Genomic DNA, 25905 nt, shown 5'->3' with positions numbered 1-25905 from the left:
TATATAGATGAAAAAATGTTTACTAAATGCCTGTATGAGTGCCTGAGACACAGCGTCACATGTTGGAGCAGAAACGCGACCACAATGAGAGGACTTGTGGGATTAATTTGAAGGAGCGTCAAGTTCTTAATATAATCAATGTTACTGAAGTGATCACTCCCATCGCACCAAACTGGGATGCTGAGTGTAGTTACATGTGTACTTGCTGGAGAGAGAAGCGCTACTAAGGGTCAGGTTATGCTGGATCACAACTATCTACAATAATGTCTTGTCAGACCATTAGATATGAAATGTGTTTTTCCAAAGGAGTCCCACGGAAGGCGGCGTCAGCAAATCAGTCATTGTGTTAAATCTGGTTGTTCAAATTAAAAGTGACAGAACTGGTGGTGTCAAGAATGGAAAAAAGTGAACTAGAGAGAAAATCAAATCCTTTTTTGCGCACCTCGGCACAACTGGACAATCACAGTGGGAACTGGTGTGAGTCTTAGATTGCTGGTTTCAGAGAGTTAAAGAAAAAGTCAGATGCTGCCCTTCCATATCTGATCTGTCTCAGCAGTAGTTCTGGCAGAAAACAACCTTGATGATATTTTGGTCAAAACATGGTTACATCAGGGTGGAGACTTTAAACAAAAAGTCTCTCTTAACCCATAAAAACTCATTGCTGGGTATCAAAGTTATACACTTGGCCTTGGAGTCGACTAGAATGTGCCGACCTCTCCATGCTTGCTGCAGCTGAAGCACAACAGTTCACCTCCAACTCAGCTCAAAACACTGTAAAAGTACTCTTTGCTACACAATGGCAAGTTGTGACATTGGAGCAAATCACTCACACATCCATCCCATCCATCCATTATCTATACACCGCTTAGTCCTCACTAGGGTCACGGAGGGGCTGGAGCCTATCCCAGCCGACTTAGGGCGAAGGCAGGGGACACCCTGGACAGGTCGTCAAACCAATTCTGAAAGGAAATAATGATGCAGAAAGCCCCAACAGGAAAGTTGACAGGATCAGTTCCTTAGGTTTGCTACATATGAAACTTTGAAAGTCTGAATCTGTGTTTTTGAGGCAGTTTCCAAGTGGAAATGCTCCGTCATGGTCTAACTGACCTTAGTGGTTGTGGGTCAAGCCTAAATTACCATCCTGAGACGTGGCCAATGCAACAGGTTTTCAGCAGAGTACCAATAACTAACCTCACTATTCATTTGCATTATGGGAAATGTAGGATCAACAGTTTTAAAGCGTGAACCACACTAGAACTTCAAGTCAGGAAGTTTCAGCCTCTGCTGCTACAATTGTGACATTTCTTTTTCAGTCAGTTTCTTGTGAATTCCCAGAGTGTCTGGAACAATGAAGTGCTACACCGCCACTTTAATCCATTTATTGCCATACAAAGTTTCTGATTTTGATGCTGTGGTTTCAATCCTTTCTCTTATCAGCTGTCAAAGCTGCGCTCCGTTTTATCACAATGATCCCCAAATGTTTACCCAAAGCCGATTCAGTTCCATTAACACAAACATGCCAAATACAAATGATAATTGTTTTTGGCAAGGTAACATGGATCATCCACCCATTATCTATACACCGCTTAATCCTCACTAACCTCAGCATGTTTTTGGACTTGTGGGAAGAAGCCAGAGAACCTGGAGAGAACCCACGCTGCACGGGGAGAACATGCAAACTCCACACAGAAAGATCCCGGGGACGCGAACCGGCGACCTTCTTGCTGCGAGGCAACAGTGCCAACCAACTGCGCCATCTTGCAGCTCACATGGATCATTTTACTTTTATTTTTTTCCACTGTTGGCCAATACAAAACCTGTAAATGTTCATATTCAGTGAAAGACATTCACTCTGAAATTGTTCTCTCTCTTCCCAGAGCTCTCGCACACGTAATCCGGCATCCCACCTCAGAACATTCAGACGACATCGGACTGGGTCAGCACTATGAGAACATCCAAACCAGAGTCACACTAAACAGTTTCCGTAAGTAGAAACACATTTATTTACACATTTCCATGCTGCCATGTGCTTTTGATGCTGCAGACTACCGTCACTGTTTCGTTAAATACAAATCTGAAGTTTACAGCCTGGTGCATTTGAATTATCTGTAGATCCTGAAGTGGTGAAAGAAAGAAAAAAATCCATCCATCCAAAATCCTACAAGCTGGTGAAGCAATCACTTAACATAGACACTAATTACCACTGACAACCCAGAGCTCTATCTTAGCCAATACTTACTGTATGTCACGGCCTCACGCGTTACATGTTGTAACCTCATTCATTCATTCATTCATCAGCACCTACTCACACCCACACAGATGTGCACAAACAGAAAAGAGTCCTTATTAATGCTAACCTGCTTACTGCCTTGACAGCCACAGTCAAAGGTCTCTCTGTCTCCCCTCTTTTTCTGCATGATGGATAATTATGGCAAATGGGCTGGACTAAAAAGACACAGACATATTCAAGCAGCTTTTTTTTTTTTTTTTTTGTGCAACAGCCTACTGTTGCTAAATATCTGACTGATAAAAACTGTGGATAAAATTTCGTGATACGGATTAGGTCCAATGTCACAGAGTACACGGTGAAAGAATTGCAGCTCACATCCTGTACAGCAAAAGTTAGAAAAAAAATAATCAATAAAATACTGCAATTAACTGAGCCAGATTGTGACTCAGTGCTTCTGTTGCAGTATAAAAATAATCGCAGAAAGAAGTCAACAGATATAAATAAGTGACAAGAAGTGATGCACTGCTGTTCCTTAATGCAAATACTTCTCATGAGGTTTCATGAAGCAAAAATAAATGTCATATTTAAACAATGTTTAAATGCAATTATGCTGTTATTACCAAAATATTATTAATAATATTCCACACTTTTGAGTCAAGGTTTTTCTCCTTGAAACAAGAGCAAACAATCACTTTGCCTTATATAATTATGGAAAATTATGTTGTTTTACAAACACGTCGTCTGTATAAACAGACATTTTGTAGGGATACATTTTCCATTTTTTGTCATTTTTGTTTAGTTTTAGTGTAACAGGTTTAATTGTAATTTAACTTATTTTCAGTGATTTAAACTGCTTAAAAAATATGGTCAAAAATGTTAACTAATGTTCATTTTGTATGAGTTTATCACAGATTAACATGTTCTTTGAAATGCCAAAAGTTTGCATGCTCTCGTTACAACTCAGTTCTACAAAAGGTTTGCAAATTAGTGAGACCACTTGATGTGATCTGGGACAAGGACGAGAACCTGCTCTCCAACATGTTTGCACTCAGAGCACCGTACATTATCTGCTTGCTGAAATGCGAAATAATCAGCTGCAGTTAATGACACCCACACTGACGTTTTTCTTCATGTGCTGTTTAACTTGTTGCTAAATGTGGCTCTACACAAAGCCGCTGTGCCTTATGTCACGTTATGTTTCCACTTTATCCAATTAATGCAACTTCAAACATCACTAACCTAAGAACTGAGATGTATTCCGCTTTAACAACAACAGATTTTATCTGGGCAGATTGTTTTTTTTTTTACACCCTAAAAATCAAAGGTGGATCATGAGGTGAGGCGTCAGCGCTCATATTACAATAATTAATCATTCTAAAACCAGATCTTTCTCACTTTGCGTCCTGACAGAATAATTATCAGTTCGTTAAAAACAGCCACTTCTGTCCTAACTGTCAGCTGATCTTCAGAAATAGATATCGTGTGCCTTCTGGTGAGCAATTTTTACTCTAGTTTATTACTTATTCTAGAATGACATTTTCTACCATCCATCCATCCATTATCTTAATCCTCACTGGGGTCGCGGGGGGCTAAAGTCAATCCCAGCCGACTCAGGGTGAAGGCAGGGGACACCCTGGACAGGTCACCAGTCTATCACAGAGCTACACTTAGATACAGACAATCAAGCACACTCACATCACACCTACGGACAATTTAGAATCACCAATTAACCTCAGCATGTTTTTGGACTGTGGGAGGAAGCCGGAGAACCCGGAGAGAACCCACGCTGCACGGGGAGAACATGCAAACTCCACGCAGAAAGATTCCGGTGCCCCCACCGGGATGCGAACCGGCAACCTTCTTGCTGCGAGGCAACAGTGCTACCAACTGCGCCACCCTGCAGCCCATGTTCTACCAGTTAATTCAATTAAAAAAGCACAAATAAATGAACTTGATCACTGCAGACTTGAAAATTATGAACTGCCTGTATAGTGGGAGGTTTGAGATTTTGGGGCTCTGCTAAACTGATGTTTGAAACCAGTGTCTGTGTTGGTGAAAGTACACATTAGGAAACCAGTATTTTGAAAAATCTAATTTTTCCTGCCAGTTCCTGGAATAAATGATAAAAATGCAACTGTAAAACAAATACAATCAACTACAGGCATTTATAAGTTATGTTATTTTTAAGTAATAAATAATAAGCAACAATTAAATAGTTTTTTTTTGGTAAAATAGTTTTTACCTGTGTCCTCCTTTGAAGGAGAAAATAACATACACCTCATGATCATTGCATATTTATTTTGAGTCTAAAGAATACTACAGATGGCAGATTGCATTATGGTGTGTATCTTCTCCATAAATTGTACAAAAAAACCCACACAATCCTGCAGCTACATACACAATGTAGTTTACACACATGCAGAAATTTTTTAAAATCTCATACTCATATTTTGCTAAACTCCATAGTGTAGATCCTCCATTGGATGTCTATTGCATCAGCATAGGAGAAGGCATAGGACAGATGACTACTTTTATGATGAAGTTGGATGTTTGCCTTTTGAAAAAAATGGCAGAAGAAGCCATATGATGCAGAAGATTTTTAAAAAATGGAAAAAAAAAGAAGCAGCAGTGTTTTGCCAGCTTGGTGTTCTTTCTCAGGCAGATGTTGCCTAAATGTATTCATTTATTTTTTTTTAATCCAAGATTAATATTTTCTCTTTAATTTAGACCACAGCATACTACCAAATGAAAAGATGTAGTTTTATTTTTGTTTTCTGACCTTGAACATTTGAGATCCAGGCCACAGTTGCTTACGGAGATGTATGAGCGGGATCCTATGTGATTGAGTTGACAACAGGACAGTGATGACTGTTGTTTTCTTGACAGCAATCCTTGGAAGGTTACAAGAGGTGAGGTGATATGTTTTTCCCTCCCACATGGATCTGTCCTGTACAGCTGTGCTTTCTTGTGGCATTCCCCAGCCATAATAGTCACTGTATATTACAGATAGCGGTGCAAAGCAGTGATAGAAATGCTCCAGAGGGAGCCCCTGTTCCTCATCTGTTGCCTGTCAAAGATAACAAAAATCTGTTAGACTGGGCTGTGAGCTCTCGTTCTCCTCAAGACGCCAGTAATACAGATTTGTTGAGCTGGGTTTTTTTTTGGCTACCAGTGCTATCGCGCTCATGTCCTGCTGGACATCTGTGCACATGGGGCAATTGTGAAGTGTGGCCTGTTTTTACTCCAGGCAGTCAGCCAGAGAGAACAAAGTCTCCACTCACTGCCAGCTCTCCACTGGTGGATGACAGTCCGTTTCCTCACTTCCAGATAGAAATGTATTTCAGCTGCATTACCTCTGACAGCAGCTAAGAAACACCTACTAAATGTAGAGTCTACTTACGGTTCCATTTCCAGCTGCCACATACTGTAATCTCAATATAACACTGAAACCTCAAACCTTTATGGCTACACGGGGAGCATAGAATGTCTGAATGGTGACCGAGAGGTGGCTCCGCTCTCAATAGATTCATACAACACAGATACAGTGTGACCATTTGGCAATGAGAAGCCCAGAAACTTGTTTTTGTATGTTTTTTTTTAAAATTACACCTGCTGTGCAAACATTCGTGTTGCCAGCAGCAATTTGTCCCTCCACTGTAATGATGGACCAGGTAAAACCAATTAAATGTGTCATTACTGCCTTCTGGCAGACAGATGTGACTTTAAAAATGTGAAGTAAAGATAAACAATTACTTGGAAGGTGCTGGGGGTTGAATTGCACGTTCCATGTTTATCTGCATTTTGAATAATGCTTTCCTCTAAAATCAAACTAAAAGTCGTCTCACCCTGAATTTATTTCTACGGCGTATGCCATCATGATGCATGATCCATAGCTAACAAGATGAGACAGTCATTTAGAAAAGGTTCTTCTAAAGCAACACAGGCTATTATATTTTACAGAAATTGTGTGTCTACTGTAGAGAAACTAGTTTACTCAAAAACAAAAACGAATGCATTATGATTAAAACTATTTTTTTTCTCTCCAATTACAGAATATTAGTCAAGTTGAAGTAATTAGAGAGAGACACATGATGACATACTGTGTGTTTGCTCGGCAGTTGTATGCAATACTTTAGACATGGTATTCAAATACAAGTTTTTTTCCCATTGATTCACAAAAGGCACAGCAGTGATGTGCTAAATATATGATACTATGGTTTATACTTAATGTCCTCTGTCACAATTGTTTATTAGGTATGCAAACACTGGAGGTGCTTCCTTAATCAATATACAACAACTTAGCCAATATACAAAATGTACCACGCATGGTTGTATACATGGCTGTATTGTCCATTTCTGTACTCACAGTGCCTATAAAAAAGTATTTAGCCGCCTTGGGAGTTTCTTCTTCAATTTCTTTTCAACACAGAAACAATTTAATCTGGCTTGTTTGACAAGAATTTACACAAAAAAAGCCTATTTCATGCCAAAGTGAAAACCCGTTCCTACAAAGCCATGTCAATTTATTGAAAACACAACATGTAAAATAAGTGATTCACTCTCTTCTAGTCAGTATTTAATAGATGTACGTTTGGCTGCAATTACAACATTGAGCCTGTGTGGATTAGTTTCAATCAGCCTCACACTGCAATTTTACCTCATTCTCCTTTGCAGAAGTGCTTAAGCTCTGTCAGGCTACACAGGGGTCATGAGTGAACAGCCTTTTTCAAGTTAAGCCACAAATCTCAGTTGGATTGGCGGCCTGCTGCCTCACATCATGATGCTGCCACCACCATGCTTTACAGTGGAGACTGTGTTTGGGATGATGTGCAGTGTTTGCCAAGCATAGTGTGGTTTGTTTGGGTTTTTTTGCTAATACTTAGCTTAAAAAAAAGTATATCAATTAGTATGTAATATGCAAAACCAAACTGAATTTGTCCTTTCTACATCTACATCCTCTTAGCAGGCAGCTCCATTGTTCTCTGTTCAATCTCATTATTTCAAGTCGTTGAAATAAACAGTTAGAGCACATCCTATAGGCTATGGGAGTGTTCTGTCCGGGGCGTCTGAAAGTTTGAAAAACAAACAAACAAAACATCAACTTACATATACAGCAGGAATCTATTTAAAAATGCAATCAATAGTTTTTGTTCCTTCATTGATTCACACAGCGGTGCAGTAAACAGGCAAGCCAATGAATATTAGTTTCCTTTTAAACCACCAGCTGTTCTCCTCAGGAGGCTTGTGCACCATTTTTCAAGGTATTTGGCAGGTTGGGCTGCTCCGAGGAAGTGAGAGAACTCGCCACGGTTCTTGTGTGGATGCCGTCTTTCTTAATTGCTTCTGTCTCTTCGTGTGATCCCAGACTGATTCCATGATGTTGAGCTCAGAGCTTTGCGGAGGCTCAGACCATCTGCGGTGGGAGTCTGCTGCACGTTTGGGGCCGTTGTCATGCTGCAGAATCAATCCAGCAGCGATCGGATACTTCCCCGATCGTATGACCTGATGGATGAAAACACCTGTAGTGCCTAAAAACTTTTCCACAGTGCTGTACTTAGCAATCATGTTAAAATGATTCCATAAAAATTGTGTGAGCTCCAGCATAAAGTGTTATTTTCAGTGAAGTTTTCGTTTGAACGTCTAATTTACACATTTGTACAAAGTGTTATACAAACAGAAAAGTTTATCCTCACCTATTTAATAACGTAATATGTCTGAATAATAAAACCAATTTGATCAAGTAATTGAAATAATACTTTTTAGAATAACTATGCTCAACTATAAATGAGCCATTATGTAAACTTAGAATATAAACTCACAGCTTGATGTTACAGATTTAAGTCTGACAGAAATGGGAAGATATTGACTCAGAGAGAAAACAATATTTTCAACTTGAAAGTAGGCTGCCTGTAAATAAGAGCGCCTTTCTCCTTGTACCATTTATTTCGGGGCATACAGCTCCCAAAATACTCTCCTAAATCTTTTATGAGTTCCAGGGAGGTGTCTGTGTCTGGAGTGTTAACTCGCTTATTTCCCGCAACAACCACGGAGTCTTTAACCTTACAAGTCCCCAGAAGTGGCCTACTTTCTTCCAGCAGCTGACACAAAAGCTGCGACTTTGACAACGGTACAAGCGCAACTGACACTCAGTCAACACAGAGTCAGATAAACATTAAAGAGGAAGATAAACAACTACATACATCAGCACCTCCGTTTAAATCCAGTTTGGCATCCTGAAAATAGCAGAGTAACACCAGATGCATTGTCCTCATTTATTAACTGCAGTGAAATCTGCTCCCGTTTTAGATTTTGGTGATTCGAGAGGAAGCTTTGGACACCGGACACACGGGCTGAGAAAGATTACAAAACAGAACAGTTTGGCCAAAGCATTCAGTGCATGATGGCGATTTAAATTATTTACTTTTGGTGGTGTGTGCCTTCATGGGGATACCCTGACTTTGACCTTGACTGGAGGATCAGATGAGCCAACAGTCAGATGGTGTAAGCTTACAAACTAGCTCCTGAGTGTGTGGCTTAACTAATGAGGACATTTTCCATGGGAGGAGCTGAACTGAAGGAAAACTTCACGGGACTAAATTCCATTCTGCAGCAGTTAACCCCCAAATTATTCATATTCTTGCCACATTTTGATAGTTTTATTTGACCAATAAGCTGGAACTCACAGAAGCAAGCAACAAAACATTTTTTTACTAAAAACACAAAGTCTAAAATCCTCAGTTATCAATGCCAAAGCTGTTGTTTACCACCACAGCAACCACACCTTTTGCGTTTGCATGTCTCCACTAGGATTTTGGACCACTCCTCTGTTTCAGCAGTCTTGGAAGGTTTTCATGCCATCATTCTGGTCTTCAGTTCCTCCACAGACTCTCCACAGGATTCCAGTGTGAACCGTCCACTCCAACATGCTGAAATTGTTTCTTCTAATCCTGATCATGCTTTTATGGATGTATGTTTTGGAACATTGCCTCAATAGAAAGTCCAGGGCAGGTTTTTGTGCAGGCTGCCTGATGTTTTTCTCCAGAATCTTAATGTCGTCCTTTGTTCTAATTTGACAAGGCTGCCTGACCCATCGGCTGGAAAAAACAAAAAACAAAACACGCCTCCAAAGCATTACATTCCCACCACCATGTGTGACTGTGGGGATGGTGTTCTTGTGGGCTGACTGCTTCTCCTTTTTTTCTTTTTGCCAAAAAAAAAAAAAAAAAAGCCACATCCTTGAGTCCAAACAACTTCATTTTTTTGCAAAGGCTAGGTGAGCTTTTGTGTGGCTGTCATGGAGAACTTGAGTCCCTTCTGGTTGGTATCCATAGAAACGAGCCTTGTTCTGCACCTGCTGGAGTGCCTGCCTTGAGATGTTGGTACCAGAATTGATCAGGCTGACCTTGGTGGTAGTGTTTGAATTGGAATAAACTCTCACACTACCATTGTTGCCAGTGCAGGTGTCACTTTTGGCTCCCCGTGACGCCCTTTGAGATTATTCACAATGTGGAACTCCTCGTGCTTTTTGATTAAAAAGCAGCGCAGCTTTTGTGAGCTGCCACAATGCGCGACTCTCGCTTAGTAATGTGCCCTAATGACAAGCTGATTAGGCTTTTTGCTTTCAGCCTTGGCTTGCAACTGACTAAGTGGCTGGAAAACGACTGTATCACATCAAGATACCATTTCCATCCTGGGAGAAGAGGTGGAGCTGGTGGAGAGCTACAACTACCTGGACATTTACTTTGGACTTGAAGTGTAACACTGAGGTTGTCTACAGAAGGAGACAGAGGAGACTCCATTTCTTGAGAAAGCTTAGGCCCCTTAATTAATGTGTGCAGCAAGATGCAGCAGTTCTTCAACTAGTCTGCAGGTGCAGGTTTCTTTGCAACTATCTGTTGCGGCTGCAGCATGAGAGGCTGTGGCATTAAAACTGGCTGCCTCTGTGCTGCTCTGGAGCCTCTGGAGTTGGTTGTTAAGAGAAGAATGTTGCACAAACTGCTCAACGTGATGAAGAAAACTTCACATTCCCTGCACGACCTACTAATCAGATACACAAGTGTTAGTTCAACTCTGCATTTGGCACATTTAACTTTATGTGTCACGTTCAACTTTAACTTGCACTGTGAGAGTTGCATCTTTGTTATTCTACATTCTTTATTTAAATTCTGTTTTTGTTCATTCAAAGTAGTGTTTTATGTGTGTTTGGTGATATGTGAATGGCTGCATTTTCCCATATTTCCTTATCTAGCAGAGGAGCAGGATATTCTCAACATTGTTGCAATTTAATATGTAACAGAAAAAAACAACAACTGAGAAATAGTTAGAAAACATTATTAATATCTCTAATACAATGTCTCACCATTTATTTATTTTTTTGCCACTTGTTTATTTCATTTTCAGCCAGAAACCCATCAGTCAAATGAAATTCACTATAAATAAACCCTGGCATGGCTCTGAATTATTTTGGGCTTAACTGGGTGGCTTAACTAATGAGGACAACAGTTTTCCATGAAATGAGCTTGCCTCAAACTGCATGGGAATACATTTGCTCTATATACTGTACTGTGTAGTAACATACCTGTACAATATGCACAAATCCATGGCTTATTGAAAAGCAGTGCTAATAATATTGTTGTGATTAAATCGGTTCAATTGGAGCAGAAGATCTCATTTGAGTATCAGGTTAAACAAGCTGCCGCTGAATGAGAGTGTGTGTGCGTGGCCCACTTACAATGAACTGTGTGAAACTGAAACAGGTCAATAAGCTCCGAAAAAGAGGCTGGCAGTTTAACGTGGACTGATCTGATGCAGGGTTTTGATTTTAGACTAGAATTTGGCTATTTTTCATGAGTTTAATAACATCTATGTGCATGGGAAAGTCTTTTTTTTTTTTTAAAAGTTTCTTCATACGGTGTTTAGTAAAACAGTAGCTTGTTATAAAGTGAGCACTGTGGCGACGATCAAACTTTTGGAACCTAAACTCATCTCCACATGTGATCCTGCTCATTACACCACCCTCTTTTTTTAAGGCATGTTGAAGCGCTTTGTCGAAGCCGTCCTCCGCATCATTTCATTAGACAGCATTGATAATTTGAGACTTTCCAAATTAATTAGCACAGTAATAAAGTTTCTTGCTGACCAGTGGGGAATAAGAGCCTAATTAACCTATTTTCTGTATTAATGATCTGTTTTTATCAGACACATTCTAGACCAAGGACTAATGGACTCATCACATTTTAAACTTTGTAAACTTTATCCATCAACAATAGCACTGATGAGCTGATGGACATTTTTTTTTTTAAATTTTCATATCAAAGCTGGACTCACAGTGCATCAACACTGGCATGTCATCTGACCGAGGCCACCTTTAAAGAAACCATCGACATCATGACAAATAACAGAAGAGGGTGGATTTAAAATCTTAAAGGAGCACAGATTAGTACTGATTAAATCTATCCTTATCGAGTATTGATCCACAAACATGTTGATATCTCTACTCAGATCCACATATAACACAGCACAAGCAGTTGTCCTCATGCTGCCGGCTGTGAATTGGTACGTTCCACTAATCTCCTCCAATCTAAACGAGGAGAAAGCACTCGGAACATCTGTTTTCTCTGTCACGCCAGTAGGCAGGGGGCCAGTCTATCTGCTGTGCACCCGTTAATTTACCAGATGTCTACTGTGGGATTAGTACAGTTTTACAAAGAGCATGTGGCTCTCCAGCTGGGTCCCCAGAAAAACCTACTTAAGGGAAAGTGACACTAGCAAGTTAAAGAAACACTTATTGTGTATTCACATTCATCCATCAGGCTGATTTGTATTCTGACATTGAGCAACAGACGCTTAGAGGGAAGCAAAGAAGCTTAAATTAAAGAAAGAATGAAAATAAAAGAGTTCGACGCAAGACAGAAACAAAAGAGTGACGCCATTTGTCAGTTCTTATTGTTTCTGTTTCATACTTATGTATTTAATTTGGTCAATTTGTTTTTCATTGTCTGCATTAACAACTTGTGTTTCACCTCCTTTAGACAGCAACCAGATGAACAACATGGTCCAAGCATCGACTCTGATAAGTCAGCCGTACCCAGCCGTGGGACCGATCACCAGCCCGTATGAACAACAGAACCCCGTCAAGGACCTCAACAAGTACGCCACGCTCAAGGCTGTGGGTAAGAATTAGTTTTACGAGGAACCATAATGATGTAAAAAGCAGTTGCAACTCATCATTTGATTAGGTAGCATATTACACGCTCTATAAATACCGCTTGCATAATTAATCAGGCTTTCCCCGCTTCGTATAAGGAGTGTCGAGGCTAATTGAGTGAACTGGAAACAATAGAATCTGTAATATGAGTAAGCAAGAGGACAGATTTAGAAGTTAATGAGGTGGAAATTTTACTAAAATATTTCCAGTCAAATGAAATGTGGTTAATGTGTTAAACATATTATTAAAATTGTGCCAGCTGCAGCCATCAGGAAGCTTCACTGCCATCCCTCGCTTTTTAGTTTAACATTAAAATTATGTAAGACATCTGACTTTGGCTTTTTTTTTCCCTTCTTCCTTCATTTGCTTCAGACGAATCAAGAAAACTGTTTACATAACAGCGTTTTAGACATGTACTTCACAACTGCCTTTTGGCTTTAAATAGGAACGTAGTTGGTTTGAATCTCCGTCAAATCGCCGGCTGACAGAAATCCTTGTGAGTTAATCCATAGTCCATCAATGCCAACAGAGAGGAGAACTGACAGATTATTTATAGACGCAAGTTTGTTGTTCTTCTCATGTGCTAATTTTGGAAAGTCTGCAGCCAGCGTCTGTACAAGCAGCATCTGAAACAAGAAATAATAGCAACGACCAAAATAGACGCACTTACCAATGTGGTGCTTAATGATTCTTTTAAAAATGTCTTTTTATTGTTATTTTTAATTCTTCGCAAAATAAGTAAATAGAACAATTTGTTACCTCTTTAATGACCATTATCACAGTCATATGTGTTTAGCGCTTTTTTAAAATAATGACAACCAGCAGATGGTGATGGCAGTAAATTAACTACTACCAAATAAAAGTGTTGTTTGTAATGTAGGTCATATACTCAAGAACTGACTCTACACTGTGCTGTAGCTTTATAACAGAACTACAATGAAAGAAAATAGAAAGTTAATTGCTTTTACTGGTAACACACAATCAAATGAAATGTCTCAGAATAAAGTTAACAAGTGATATTAATTCCCAGGGTTTAAGTTAGACGGACTTAAATCATTTGATTCCTCTAACCGGAGCAGTGCATTGCTGAATTTAAAGTGAAATCAACATGAAGTTTCCAATTGAAATATTCGTTTCACCCAAATACAAAATGTAAAACATGATTTTCTCATTAGACTCGCTGTTCTTTATTGTTTTTCTGTAACCTAAGTGGAAGAAAATATGGGTCGAGTTGCAGCAGAAAACTTTAATAGAACATGGACGTCTAATGAACAATGCTGAAGGAGCAGTGAACATTTCAGTTTTTCTATTTTCTGTTCTGGTTTTATTTTAGCTTATCCACTTGTACATTCAGTGATGTATTGTACTTATATCTCATTGCTTTTCTACTAGGCACAGCATTTTTAATGTTGCATCATTTTGTTTTCTGAGCATTATCTGAAAACAGAATTTCCTTTGGGATGAATAAAGTTTCATCCTACCTAATTTTTGAACTTTCACCAAAACTAGAATACAAGTTTAAAGTGTAATTTCAAGGTCATAGAATCTACAAAAGTACCTTTACGAAAGCAAAAAGATAAAACTGTATTTTACTTCAACTACTGCTCAAACACACTTTTAACGGCGCAGAGATGACAACAGTCCCACTGTAAAATTAAAACCTTGTATTTAGTATTTACAAATTGACTTTGATTCATTTGGAGAATTGTGTCTGAAGTAATTATTTTACTATATTGATTTCTGGTGAAGAATGTTAAGTTTGTGAGAAAAATGAGTCGTGTTTTTGACTGGTTTTTCTGACACTTCTAATATGAACAGAGACAAAAACAAAGCCGGACTGTGTGTAGAGAAGGTGTTTGTAGATTTGCACTTGATGCCATTAGCACAGTGAGATGGAAGTCTTTTTATAGATTCTACCAGAATCAATTAACCGTGTTTGACAGACCTGGCCATGGACGAGATGACAGCTATCAGCATGCATGTAGTAGCTCCAATCACAGCTCGCTCTCTTTGTGATTCATACAAGCAGCTGAAGCTTCTCTGCTGCGAATCCACTGAAGTGCTGTCAAACAAACTGATCATTAGGGAAAATATAAATGGAGCGAATTTTAGCAAATGAGACCGGGAACAGGAGACAATCAAGAGCAATCAAAACACAAATGAGTGGCGGCGTGGTGATGGGATGTAACACGCTGCACATGGTGAACCACAAGATCCTCTGTGGCCCCAATACGTGTGCTAATCAACCAATAATGGATGTGTTACTGCAGCGGTCATTGTATGGATATGCTGCTCATCGCTAACGCTGTCTCTCGTCTCCATTCCTGCAAGTGTGATCCACAATACAGATGTACAGCAGAGTGCTTCTGAAGAAGAGATCACTAAAAAAGGTCATCTAGATGGCATTTCATTTTTTTTTTTTTTTTAAATCAGAGGGGGAAATGACAAAAGCTAACCCAGTAGCTTCAAGTGCTCAGGCTCAATTAGTGCTGAAGTGTAAAAAATAAATAAATATAAAAATACTGTTTTCACACATCGTCTGCATTTAATTGGGGACATAAAATCCCAGCACAGTGGTTGCTATGAAGAAATTACAGCAGATGATTATAGCAAACCAAATGCCAAAAGATAAAATGTACTGTGCAGTGGTCTACTAGCAAATATCAAAGCCATAACCAGAGTTGTAAGACAGAGATAACACAGAGATGTCAAGCAGTCAGTAGAATGAGGCTGTACGTGTGTTTGCTATATTTTCCATCCATCTATTATCTATACACCGCTTAATCCTCACGAGGGTCATGGGGGGGCTAGAGTCTATCCCAGCTGACTCAGGGTGAAGGCAGGGGACACCGTGGACAGGTCACCAGGGCCACACTTAGAGACAGGCAACCAAGCACACTCACATTCACACCTACGGACAATTTAGAATCACCAATTAACCTCAACATGAACCCACGCTGCATGGGGAGAATATGCAAACTCCACGCAGAAAGATTCCGGTGCCCCCACCGGGACACGAACCGGCAACCTTCTTGCTGCGAGGCAACTGCGCCACCTTGCAGCCCTTTATTGAGATCGACAAGAACGTATTACTGGATTTACTGTCAATCAGAAATATTTTTGTGCAACTCCTTGGACATTTACAGCAACTTTTTGGTTTGGAAACTATTGGAGTAAATTCAAATTCGAACAAATTACTGAGGCAACACCTGATGATTACAGAAACTGTCTCATGTGAAGCTTTGGTGGTGCTACGGAGCCACATTTCTGAAGAATCAACCCCTATTTTGCTTCCGTGCATGCTCATGAGGATGCACTTGAACATTGATATGATACATTTTCCTACCATTGGTTTCACAATATTCCATCACTTATAGTACAGGTGGCAGTGATGTTCCAAGAAACTTCACAATGTACCAGCAAAGACAGGGAAGAAGAAGAAAATGAGAGAAACGTGTTAGGATACATACACATTTACTGTTGTGTTGAGACTTGTAAGCAGAGATTTGTTATAAAGAGTAACCAGGCAGAACAGCAATGCACCTTCTCTGAGGTTTGTGCTGTGAAGCTAGATTAGTTAGTTAGCCAGAGTTTGCATTGTCACACAGCTGGCTGTCTTTTAAACTGCTGGATCACCATGGTAACCTATGTGGGATGGTTAACCTGCCTCTGGAGGATGTTATGTTCAGGGTTTTGCAGTTAAATCGACTGTAGGAAGTGCCAACCTTTCACTAGTTCTTTTGCTGACGGTATTCTCTAAATGATCCTCAGCTGAAGGAACATGTTATATCTGGAAACCTGTTGAGCTGATGCCACTGAATGAAGCAGTTACAGAAGTGCAAACTTGCAATGGGAACCTAAATGCATTCAGTTGGACATGCAGGAAATGAACAAATCCTTGGTCCTGATTTGAAGTCCACTTTACACCACTGAGACTGCAGCGAATAGAACATAGATGAGATCATTGATCAGTGTATTTATCAGAGAATAGTGGTCCATGTACCCTTCATTGTGGAACAAGGTCACACTTAAATAAACATCTTCAGTAAACAAGTTAAACAGCTCTAATGTGCAGGTTTCATGTTAGAAATAAGCGTCTGCATTGAGAGCACACTGAGTGGAAAAATAAATATATTTACTCACATAGTTAACAGTTTTACAGAGTGTTCCTCTTGTGCATCATTTATAGTAACATATTCTTTGTAGCGCTCCATTAGAACAGCCTGTTGCTCTTGAGCGAAGTAGGCAGCATGCCATCGGTTAGTTTTTTTAATGGAAGAAGAGTCTTTTTATGTGATCTTGCACAGAGCCTGGTGAAGAACACCAGAGGGGTGCACTACGAAGCAAGTTTGACATAGCCAGGCTTTCTTTGTGGAAGCCGAATCGACAAAACCTAAAGCCCCAGCCAGAGATTACGGATATCACAAAGGTGGTTATCAATTTTCTTTGTCAACTCAAGACTTTTTGCTTCAGACTCTGTGTGCGTTCACATAAAAAGGGGAGTTTAACGCGACATGTGACTCTTCTTCTGCACAATATGAACCGATTGCGTGCAGCTGCTTCAATCAACACATTGTTTTAATGGAGAACAATGAGGAATATATATATATTTTTTTAAAAATATGACCGTGCAAGACAGGAATGCTGGTAGAAAACTGTCAAACGTGTTAATATATAATATTTTACTGATGCAGCCACTTATTTCCAACTGACAGCTGAACATTAAAGATAAACTTTACACTTCATATATTTAAACATGATATTGTATTGAAGTGCATTTAGGTCTGACACTGTCCCATAATGCAGGATATCACTTTAATTTTTAGCCCAAGCAGAGCGAAATGAATGTTACTGATTGAATATTCTCTGTAATAAATACCAATAGAATAATCCATTTTATGTGTTCTATCAGCTGTAGTACCAGCAGTGTAAAGGGACTTGACAGCAAATCAGAGCCAAACATAGAAACATATTTATGTGATTTCTGCATCACCATCTTAAGATGTTAGGTTCCCATGGCAACGTGATGCTTACAGTAGGGCTGGACCCGAACATCCAAGTATCGAAATATTCGGTCGTTGTGGTGGTATATGATACATACCTGCCACCAGCCTGCACACCCCCCGCCGCCGCCACTGATGGTGGCAACAGAATTGTGACTGCCAACCTAAACTGGCATTAGCAGCCAAGTACTGCCTGTGCGGAGCGCTCGGTCTCCGTCTCCTCCATAGAAATATATAATAAAGGCTAGATGTCTCGTCCGAACGGCCACACTGGCGGCCATCTTGGCACGGTGCGCTCGTTCAACAATAACATTGTGTTGTAGTGTTGCATGTACTTATTAAATTACCATAACTTGCTCAGTTTTCTACCAATTTTTAAACGGTTTGGTTTGCTATATATGTCAGAGGTGTAGAGTGAGGTGAAGGGTGATCCTGTTCGAAATGTCGCCTTAAGACATCTAGCCTTTATTATACACATCTATGGTCTCCACCAACTGTGCGATTTTGTAACTACACGGCTTCATTCGGCGATATTAGTAACGCACAACTCAGCATGTTTACAGATAAAACACATTCCCTCAGCTGAGAATCTGTATCGCTCATAAATAATAGGAAGCAATCTGGTGAAAGGGAGATGCTCTTTCCAGCCGATTTAAACCTGAAACTCTGAACGTAGCCTGCTCCCGACCAGGTTAGCTCCACAGCATAAGTTACCATGGAGACCTATCTAAAAGAGAGCCACCTTCATGATACTGAAAACTCTGGCTTTAAGCTCAACATACCTCGCTAACCCACCACTAACCACTAATCTCGCTTCGTAGTACAGCCCTCTGGGTTAACATAGAAAGGTTGCAAATATGTCGGGATATCTATTATCTCTGATTGGGGCTTTAGGTTTTGTTGAGCCAGCTAACACAAAGAAAGCAAGGTTTTGTCAAACTAAATATGTAATACAGTCGTCAGGTGGCCATAATGCATCAAAAAACATCACAAAGTATCAGTAAAGACAGGGAAAAAGAAGTCAGGAGGTCAACATAGATGCACACCACGGGGAATTGAAAGTGAGAAAGAAAAGCTTTGACTACGTTTTCTAAAGTAGGAAAAGAAATACACAAAAAAACTTTTCTAATAAAACTCTTTGGTATCTTAAAACAGCAGCTTAATACGTGCTGGAAAAGCTCCTTTTCTAGTTGAAAGTTTCAAAACCTTTTTTCCCCTCAGACCACAATCGTCATCTTAGTGTTTTTGTTTGGATGTTATAGGGGAAAACAACAACAACAAAAACTACAATTTTAAGTCTGTTCTTGGTTCCATCCATCTATCCATCCATTATCTATACACCGCTTAATCCTCACTAGGGTCGTGGGGGGGCTGGACTGTTCTTGGTTGCCACTCAAAATTTAATTACGGCAAATGACAAAAACTATCTTGTTGTTTATGCATCTGTTAGCAGAGAAAGCTAATGACAGCTTCCACAGCAACCGTCGACAAGTGATGGAGATGACTACCAAGGGCAGCCTCCCCATGGAAGGAGTGGACATGGAGCCGGAGCCCAGTAATCCGTACAGCCCTCCCAGACAGCTGTCTACAAAGCAGAATGGACACAAGTACAAAAGCCCCCGGAGCCACAGCTCCCAGTCGCTGTGCTACAGCCCCAACGCTGCCGCCAGCCCGGTGGTGCTCAGATCCTGGGAGAGCAAGGACTCGCTGGGGCTCCGACAGAGCTACGGCCCAAAGAAACTGTGCATCATAGAGAAGGAGCTGCACACAACTCGCTACATCCCTCCACAGCCGTACTTTGTCACCAACAGCAAAACAGAAGTGACAGTATGAGTGACTGTCAACATCAAGCTTGAAATGCATTTAGGAGAGACGGTAACTGCAGCACGGACTGTAGTGTGTGCATATGTGTATGTGATGAGCACCATCTAAAGGTGACGTGTACCGTAACAAGACTCAATCACTGGGCCTCACCAAGGCACTGTGATGAACATGTCGTGTGTGATGTTCATATAATCCAACTGCTAAAGTTACATAACTCGTATATTACAGTGATGAGATGTGACACATTACGCACTGTTGTCAGTATGTACCGAGTAATCAAAAAGGACCTTAAAATTAAAGTACATTATGTAATTTCTATTAAAATATTGTCCAACTGAGAAAAAGAAAAAAAATCCTTATTCATCGAATCAAGAGCCGAGTAGTCTGCGGTTGAATGGGCATTGATGAAATGAGTCACCGGACCACAGATACTGTTTAAAAATGTCAGGATGTGCTGAAGAGTACAAATGGATGCCTCAGTTCAAGAGCTGGTGGATCAAACGCAGAGTCGGGGCTGATTTTGTTTTATTTTTTCCATTCTCATTTCATCATTCTCTCCATATGAACCCTCTCACACTCCATCGTCATTCAACATGTCTCAAAAGTCCGACTTAAATAAGAAGTGTACTCATTTAAGACAGAAAGTGCAACTTATTCAGGTTTGTTTCCAAAATGCCAATCCATTCTGTGAGATTCACAAGCTATCATTCAGTATTTCTAAAACTATACAGGAATCCGTCTGTAAAAGGTGTAACTGTTGACTTAAGATCCATTAGAAAGGTCAGTTTAATTTTTGTGAATGTGGTAGATTTGGAAGGAAAGCTTCCAGACGCATCCAGAGCCAGTTCACTGCCAGCAGACGTCCTGTTGATGCATAAGTAGGAGAGTAGCTGCAGAGTTAACAGCCAGTGTCGTGTCGGTGTAATAGTGCCTCTCACCAGTATCAGCATGTGTGATTATCCTAGAATATACTGTACGTGAAGCCCCGGTATTAGAGCGGTGATTGGTTTTATTCTTAGTAATCCATTATGCTCCCAACAAAAGTCATCCTCAGCGTGAAGACGGTGGCTCAGAGTTTGCATCATCGTAGAACCTCTTGGCTTTAATTAAACACGTGTGTTATTTTTGCGACTTTAGTCCCGAATCTTGCATTTAATGAATGTAACTGGTCCGAATGAGAGTGTTGGTGGTTGACCTGCTCATTGTTGGAGGCTAACAGTTAATTAACTTCTGTCAGAATGAATGTAAGAATGTAGTGAAGCAAAGTAAGCTTTGTTTTTCTACTACATAAATAAACTGGTCCACTGAATACATCCGGACAAGATTTTGGCTGATTGGCCCACTCACAACAATACGAGCTATGGTGAAATGTTCCAAGACTGCTGGGAATCTGTGGAAAAAGTAGTGAAAACTTACTAAAACTGGACTTCAGAAAATAGTTTTAATAGCCAGGATTTTAAGGTGCAGGTGATAATTTGTTGCTCTGATTTCCCAGCCAAGCAGTATAAAAGGACGCTTACGCCTTCCCGCAAGTCTTACTCATGCGGTTGAGTATCTGAAGAAAAACAAGGTTGCACTCGGAGCTGCTACACAAGTGAGAAGTGGGAACTGCTAGCATAACGGTGTATTTATGTCTTCTCAAGTCTCAGAAAACTGAGAAAAACAAGGCCAGAAAGGATGCACCATTTTGGATTTGAGGAGTTGTTAATATTCTCACAGACTTCCATCCAAACTTTCTGCACTGTTTTCCAATATATGCACATCTAGTGGATCAAACTAACACACAACTAATCAACCGTATCAATGATTATTTTACGATTCTATGAACTCTGCCGCGATACTCAAAGGTCAACTTTTTTTTTTATTATTTACGCCAACAATATTGTATAGTCACTACCACTGACCTCTCTTGTTTTGTGAATGCTTCTATTTCTTCATTGACAATACTGGAATCACTGTCATTAAACTATAAGTGCACTGCATCTACACATGGATGTCTACTGTAATACTGCCAGTTAAAAACATGTGTATAATGCATGTTTGGACTGCAACATCCAGTATTAAGAATGCTAGCAGCCATGTTATATTTCGGTGAAGGAAATCTCTGCAATCAAAAAGGTCTAATACGGTTCACTGTCATTTCTTTGTATCACCCTTCTCTCATTATCAGAATATGCATTTGATTAGCTAATTACTCTGAGTGTTACGTGTCTTTATGTACAGTATAAACTTACTTTGGTTTAAGATCCCCTGTTGAATATATTCACAACCTCTGTGTTTAGAGCTCTTGGAAAGTTATCGAGCTTAGCATTTAAATGTTTTCCATGCATTCTTTTTTTGTGTGTTTGTGTGTGCTGCAAAATATTAATGTAGCCAGTTTCCTGCAAAAACCTTGAATCTCTAAATTGGCACTTTTGTCATAATAAATCTGAAACTGCAGCCAAAGCCAGTGATTTTTGCTTCATTGTGGTGCTCCAATGCAGTCTGGAAATGTCCAAGGTTCATGAAACATTTTCAAAATGTGGAAAACCTCTGCGACAGCCTCTGCAAGGTTTTTTCAAGACGGTGCATGCAGACAACTTCTTTTCATGTTTTAGATACACCATCAAAATGCAGCAGTTATGGTTTCTTTTCTTTAAATGAAGGAACTGGTCTTTGGCAATCAACACCTGTCGCAGATCATTCCGCAGCAACTGTCAGCAAACTGTATTCTGCAAACGGTTTCTTCAACTGACTGGCCTCCTTATTTCGACGTAAAAAGAAAGTTTGCCGGATGACCACTAAAAAAGTGCATAACTACAAAAGCAAATGAACTAATCATCATGGCGGTAAGTTATCTGGAGCAGTCTTGGCGCTTAGTTTAAAAAGACAAAAAAACAACTTCAATTCTAAATCTAGTTGGCTCTATTTTTTCCCCCCACGCCTCCCCAACACCACACCAGATGGTATCATACCCTGGCAGAGCACTTGATTGCGATCCAAGGACCTCTTCCATATATTACGTCACATTTTATGGGGCTTTCTGTTCTCGTGTGCTCCAGCTGTAACAAAAAAAAAAAGTGAAATCTCATACTGTCGACATTAAAACTATTTTTTAAATAACTCTGTCTCATTCTCAACCTTTCTTTAAGCCACATCCTCATTTCTTGTTGATGGTTGTGATTGTATAAGTTGACCTGGTTGATTTGCCGCCTTTACTCCCAGTGAAACCAGACTGTATCCCTCAGTGGAATTACTTTCAAATTAGGCCGACAGTTCAGTTGCTCTTCTGAGCAGCAACATGCAGCAGTTAACGATGTAACAGCGTTTCTGCTAAGCTGCACTTGTTGGCTTCGGTGTTCAGTGTTACTAAGACTGATGACTTTTCCAATTCAGAAAACTTTGTTTTTGCTGCAGTTGATTTTCACATATCTGTATTTGATTGTTAAATTATTGCAGATCAAATAAAAGCTTTGGATCAGTAAAGTTTTCATACAACAGTTTGTGCTGTAAAGGTTGTTCAAGTACAAATATCAGGTGGCTACAGCCTCCCATTAACCCTCACTGGGTTCTGTGTACATTGATTTCCTAAACGCCACCTCACTTAGTCTCATGTGAAACACTCAATGCATGCTCATCTGTCAAGGCCTGCATAAGTGAAGGAGCTTAATCGACTCAGCCAAGTGCTAATGCACTTTATGGAAAGTGTGACGCTCGCCTCTTGTGGATAAATGAACTGCATGATTAAATAAAAGGGCAATAAACACCGAAAAGCACAACAATGAAATTACATAAATCAGAAAATGAAAGGAGGAAGTTCTGTTGCACAAGAATTCAAACGCTCCTGAAATACCTCAATCACTGGAAATTGTTCCACACTGGAGGAGCACTGCGGAGAGTTGATTGAGGGCATATTTGGATCACATTTCTTTTCGCTCCATGTTTGTCGGAGAATTCAATCCATTTTGCACTTGTTACTGCAGATTACTCCTGTTTACAGCCGTACTTTCTATCAAAACTTCCGCTCCAACAAGCCTCTGGGAGCACTGTCATTTTCTTGAAAATGCCAGGAGACATTTTTGTTAATTAGCAAATCATGTTTCCTACCACCAGGATGGTTCCCTCTGGAAATTAAATCAGCACAATAACCCAGTTCAGTCAGATGGAGGGGCACAGCCATGTATCTGGTCTGTGGAAAGTCTTGATCCTACAGCAAAAAAAAAAAGCAGCATGATTTTTCACACATGTGATAACACTAAATTGTATTCTTCACATGAAGTAGCAGTCAATCCATGGGGGGAAAGTACATTGAAAAACTGTTATTTCGGATTTACATACTGACAAGTGCACTAGAGTAAAAAATTAAGTGTGCCACAGGTGTTAGTTCAGAGAAACCTCTGGGAACTACTGCATGCATTTATCTTTCCTTACATAAAAGCTCCTTCCATGTGTTGTGACAGCTTTCTTCTTTTTAATTTTTTGTTTTTTTTAAGCAATTATTTACACCGACAAGAAGCCCAGCCATGTAATATTGAGAAATAGCCCCTGGATCTTTGGGAAAATAGCTTTTGCTCCAAACTACAGTTTAACACTCACATTTGAGCAGAAAGACCAGCAGAGAAGCAGACAGGCAGCGGTTCAAATGAACAAACCTGCTATTTGTGCTTCCCCAGTGGCTTAAAAATGGAAAAAACCATGGTTTGGTACTAATTTGAATCCCTCAAATGATCAAAAATGATCGAAATTGTTGTGCAGCATTGTCAAAATAAGTTGCAGTTTCTTGCAAAGATATTTTTTGTTGAATTTCCTTCGGCTTAATCATTCTAACTATTATAATCTGCCTTGAATTTAAAGTTTTGAGCAATTTTTATACAGAAATGCTCATTCGTGTGCCTATTGGCTGGAAAAATAAGACAATGAAGGACCAAACAAAGCTCATAACTCATTAGAATTATGCTATCGGGACATCAGCATCTGTTTAAACAAGTCTGAGCCGCAAATTCACACTCAGTATCTTGACTGCAACATTGCCTCTAATAATTTCCGACATTCCTATCAATCTACCTGACGACAGGCCACCTGAACACCTGAATTAAAAGCAGACAAAAGCCCCAAATTGTAAGAATGCTAATCACACCATTAATGGATTTTGTGTGGAAGACCTCTCTGCCAGCGCAGCCACCGGCAAGGATGTTTTTATTGGCTGCATGAATTTGCCAAATCTAAGTTGAATGTACCTCCCTGAAAAGACTTATTCGAGTCCTCCTGCCTGTAGAATCACTTTCATTCCATCATCTAGTGCATTATATACAATTAGACATTTTCTTTCATGCATACAACAAACAGAAAAGGACCATGCCAAGGTTTTGTTCCCCATGACTGCAATGAAAACAGAAGCCCAGCGAGAAGCTTCAAATGACAAGCTGGCGAGATTTCTCAGTCAGTGACATGAAAAACTCGACAGGCTGCAGATTCCGCTACGGATGCATCCTGACGCGAGCTGATGCTTATTGAACAAACAGGCGATAACTTCCCCACTTGAGTCGCGCTGTAAGATAATGAGGGAGATCACATTATCCGACTGTGGTTGTGGTATTGAAACACACACAATGGGGCGTCGGTTAGCAACAGTCAAATGGTTCTTTGGTTAGATGTAAGTGGAGTCCTGAGGGATTTTAAGAAACATTGCATTTTAATTATGTGTCGATTTTATACAATGCTGCTTTAAAAAAAACAAAGCTTTATGGTTGTGGGGTGTTAAAGTGACAGATTCATACAAAGAAGAAGGAAAGAAAGTCTGTTATGCTGCTTGGAACCAGAAAAATTGAATGAACAAAAACATTCTGTATAAACCCTGACTGACGTATGGTTTAAACTCTCTGAAAGCAGAGGAGCTTTTATAAAATGGTCAGAATTTCCACTGTGCTGCAGTCGAGCGAGATGGTTAATAAAAGGGAGACATTTCTGTCACATAAATAGACACCAGTAGGGCCAAAGTAAGCTGTCAATGCTCCAAATTAATCCAGACTCCAAGCCAATGCGCAGAAACATAGCCTAGATTATTGTGCTGCCACAAAAGCAAAACGAAGCAGCTTGGAGCAAAATCTGAGAGTTTGTGAAAGGAGGCAGACAGAGATTAGAAATGTGGCGCTCCTCTGAGAGATGCCTCCACAGCACACACAGAGACTCGGGGAAGACTTTCCTCCTGCTCAAGGCAGAGAGAAAGGTCATTGTGTTATTTCGGGACAGCCACTGTTCAGATACTCTGATTACCTTCAAGGTACCGCCACTGCACAACTCTCACTTTTATCAAATTGTTTTACCATATTATAGTGATTTGCATTATTCAGTCCCCTCCATCAGTCCTGCATTCCTTCAAAATAAAGTCTTGTTTTAGCCTACATGTTGGTTCACATAGACACATAGTGCTCCACAGGGAATCATCTGTTCTGGATTTATGGATAGTTGGTAGGAAAACTTGGCTGCCGAAGAGAAAGTTAAGAGTCTTTGTTTGTTTGTATGTGTGCAAAGTTTTGTAAGGAAACAAACTGACTACATTGGTTGGGTAAACATCCATCCATCCATTATCTATACACCGCTCAGTCCTCACTAGGGTCGTGGGGGGCTGGAGTCTATCCCAGCTGACTTAGGGTGAAGGCAGG

The 25905-nt window shown here is 40.0% G+C and overlaps 1 protein-coding gene across 1 annotated transcript in view; it reads left to right on the top strand.

Moving 5' to 3' along the window:
• The window catches only part of shisa9b (shisa family member 9b), a 20656-nt gene extending 1383 nt beyond the window's left edge, over nucleotides 1–19273 (top strand). Inside the window, exons 2-4 of the mRNA XM_008297140.1 lie at nucleotides 1878–1984; nucleotides 12262–12402; nucleotides 18891–19273. Of these exons, the coding sequence (XP_008295362.1) occupies nucleotides 1878–1984; nucleotides 12262–12402; nucleotides 18891–19273 (631 nt within the window). The remainder of the gene's footprint in view (nucleotides 1–1877; nucleotides 1985–12261; nucleotides 12403–18890) is intronic.
• Nucleotides 19274–25905: the final 6632 nt, after the last annotated feature.

The sequence above is a fragment of the Stegastes partitus genome, unplaced genomic scaffold (genome assembly GCF_000690725.1).
Source record: "Stegastes partitus isolate 25-593 unplaced genomic scaffold, Stegastes_partitus-1.0.2 Scaffold1193, whole genome shotgun sequence".
In the NCBI taxonomy this organism is placed as follows: domain Eukaryota; kingdom Metazoa; phylum Chordata; class Actinopteri; family Pomacentridae; genus Stegastes; species Stegastes partitus.
Note: the sequence above shows the minus strand (reverse complement) of the source record. Positions and strands in the feature narration are given on the sequence as shown.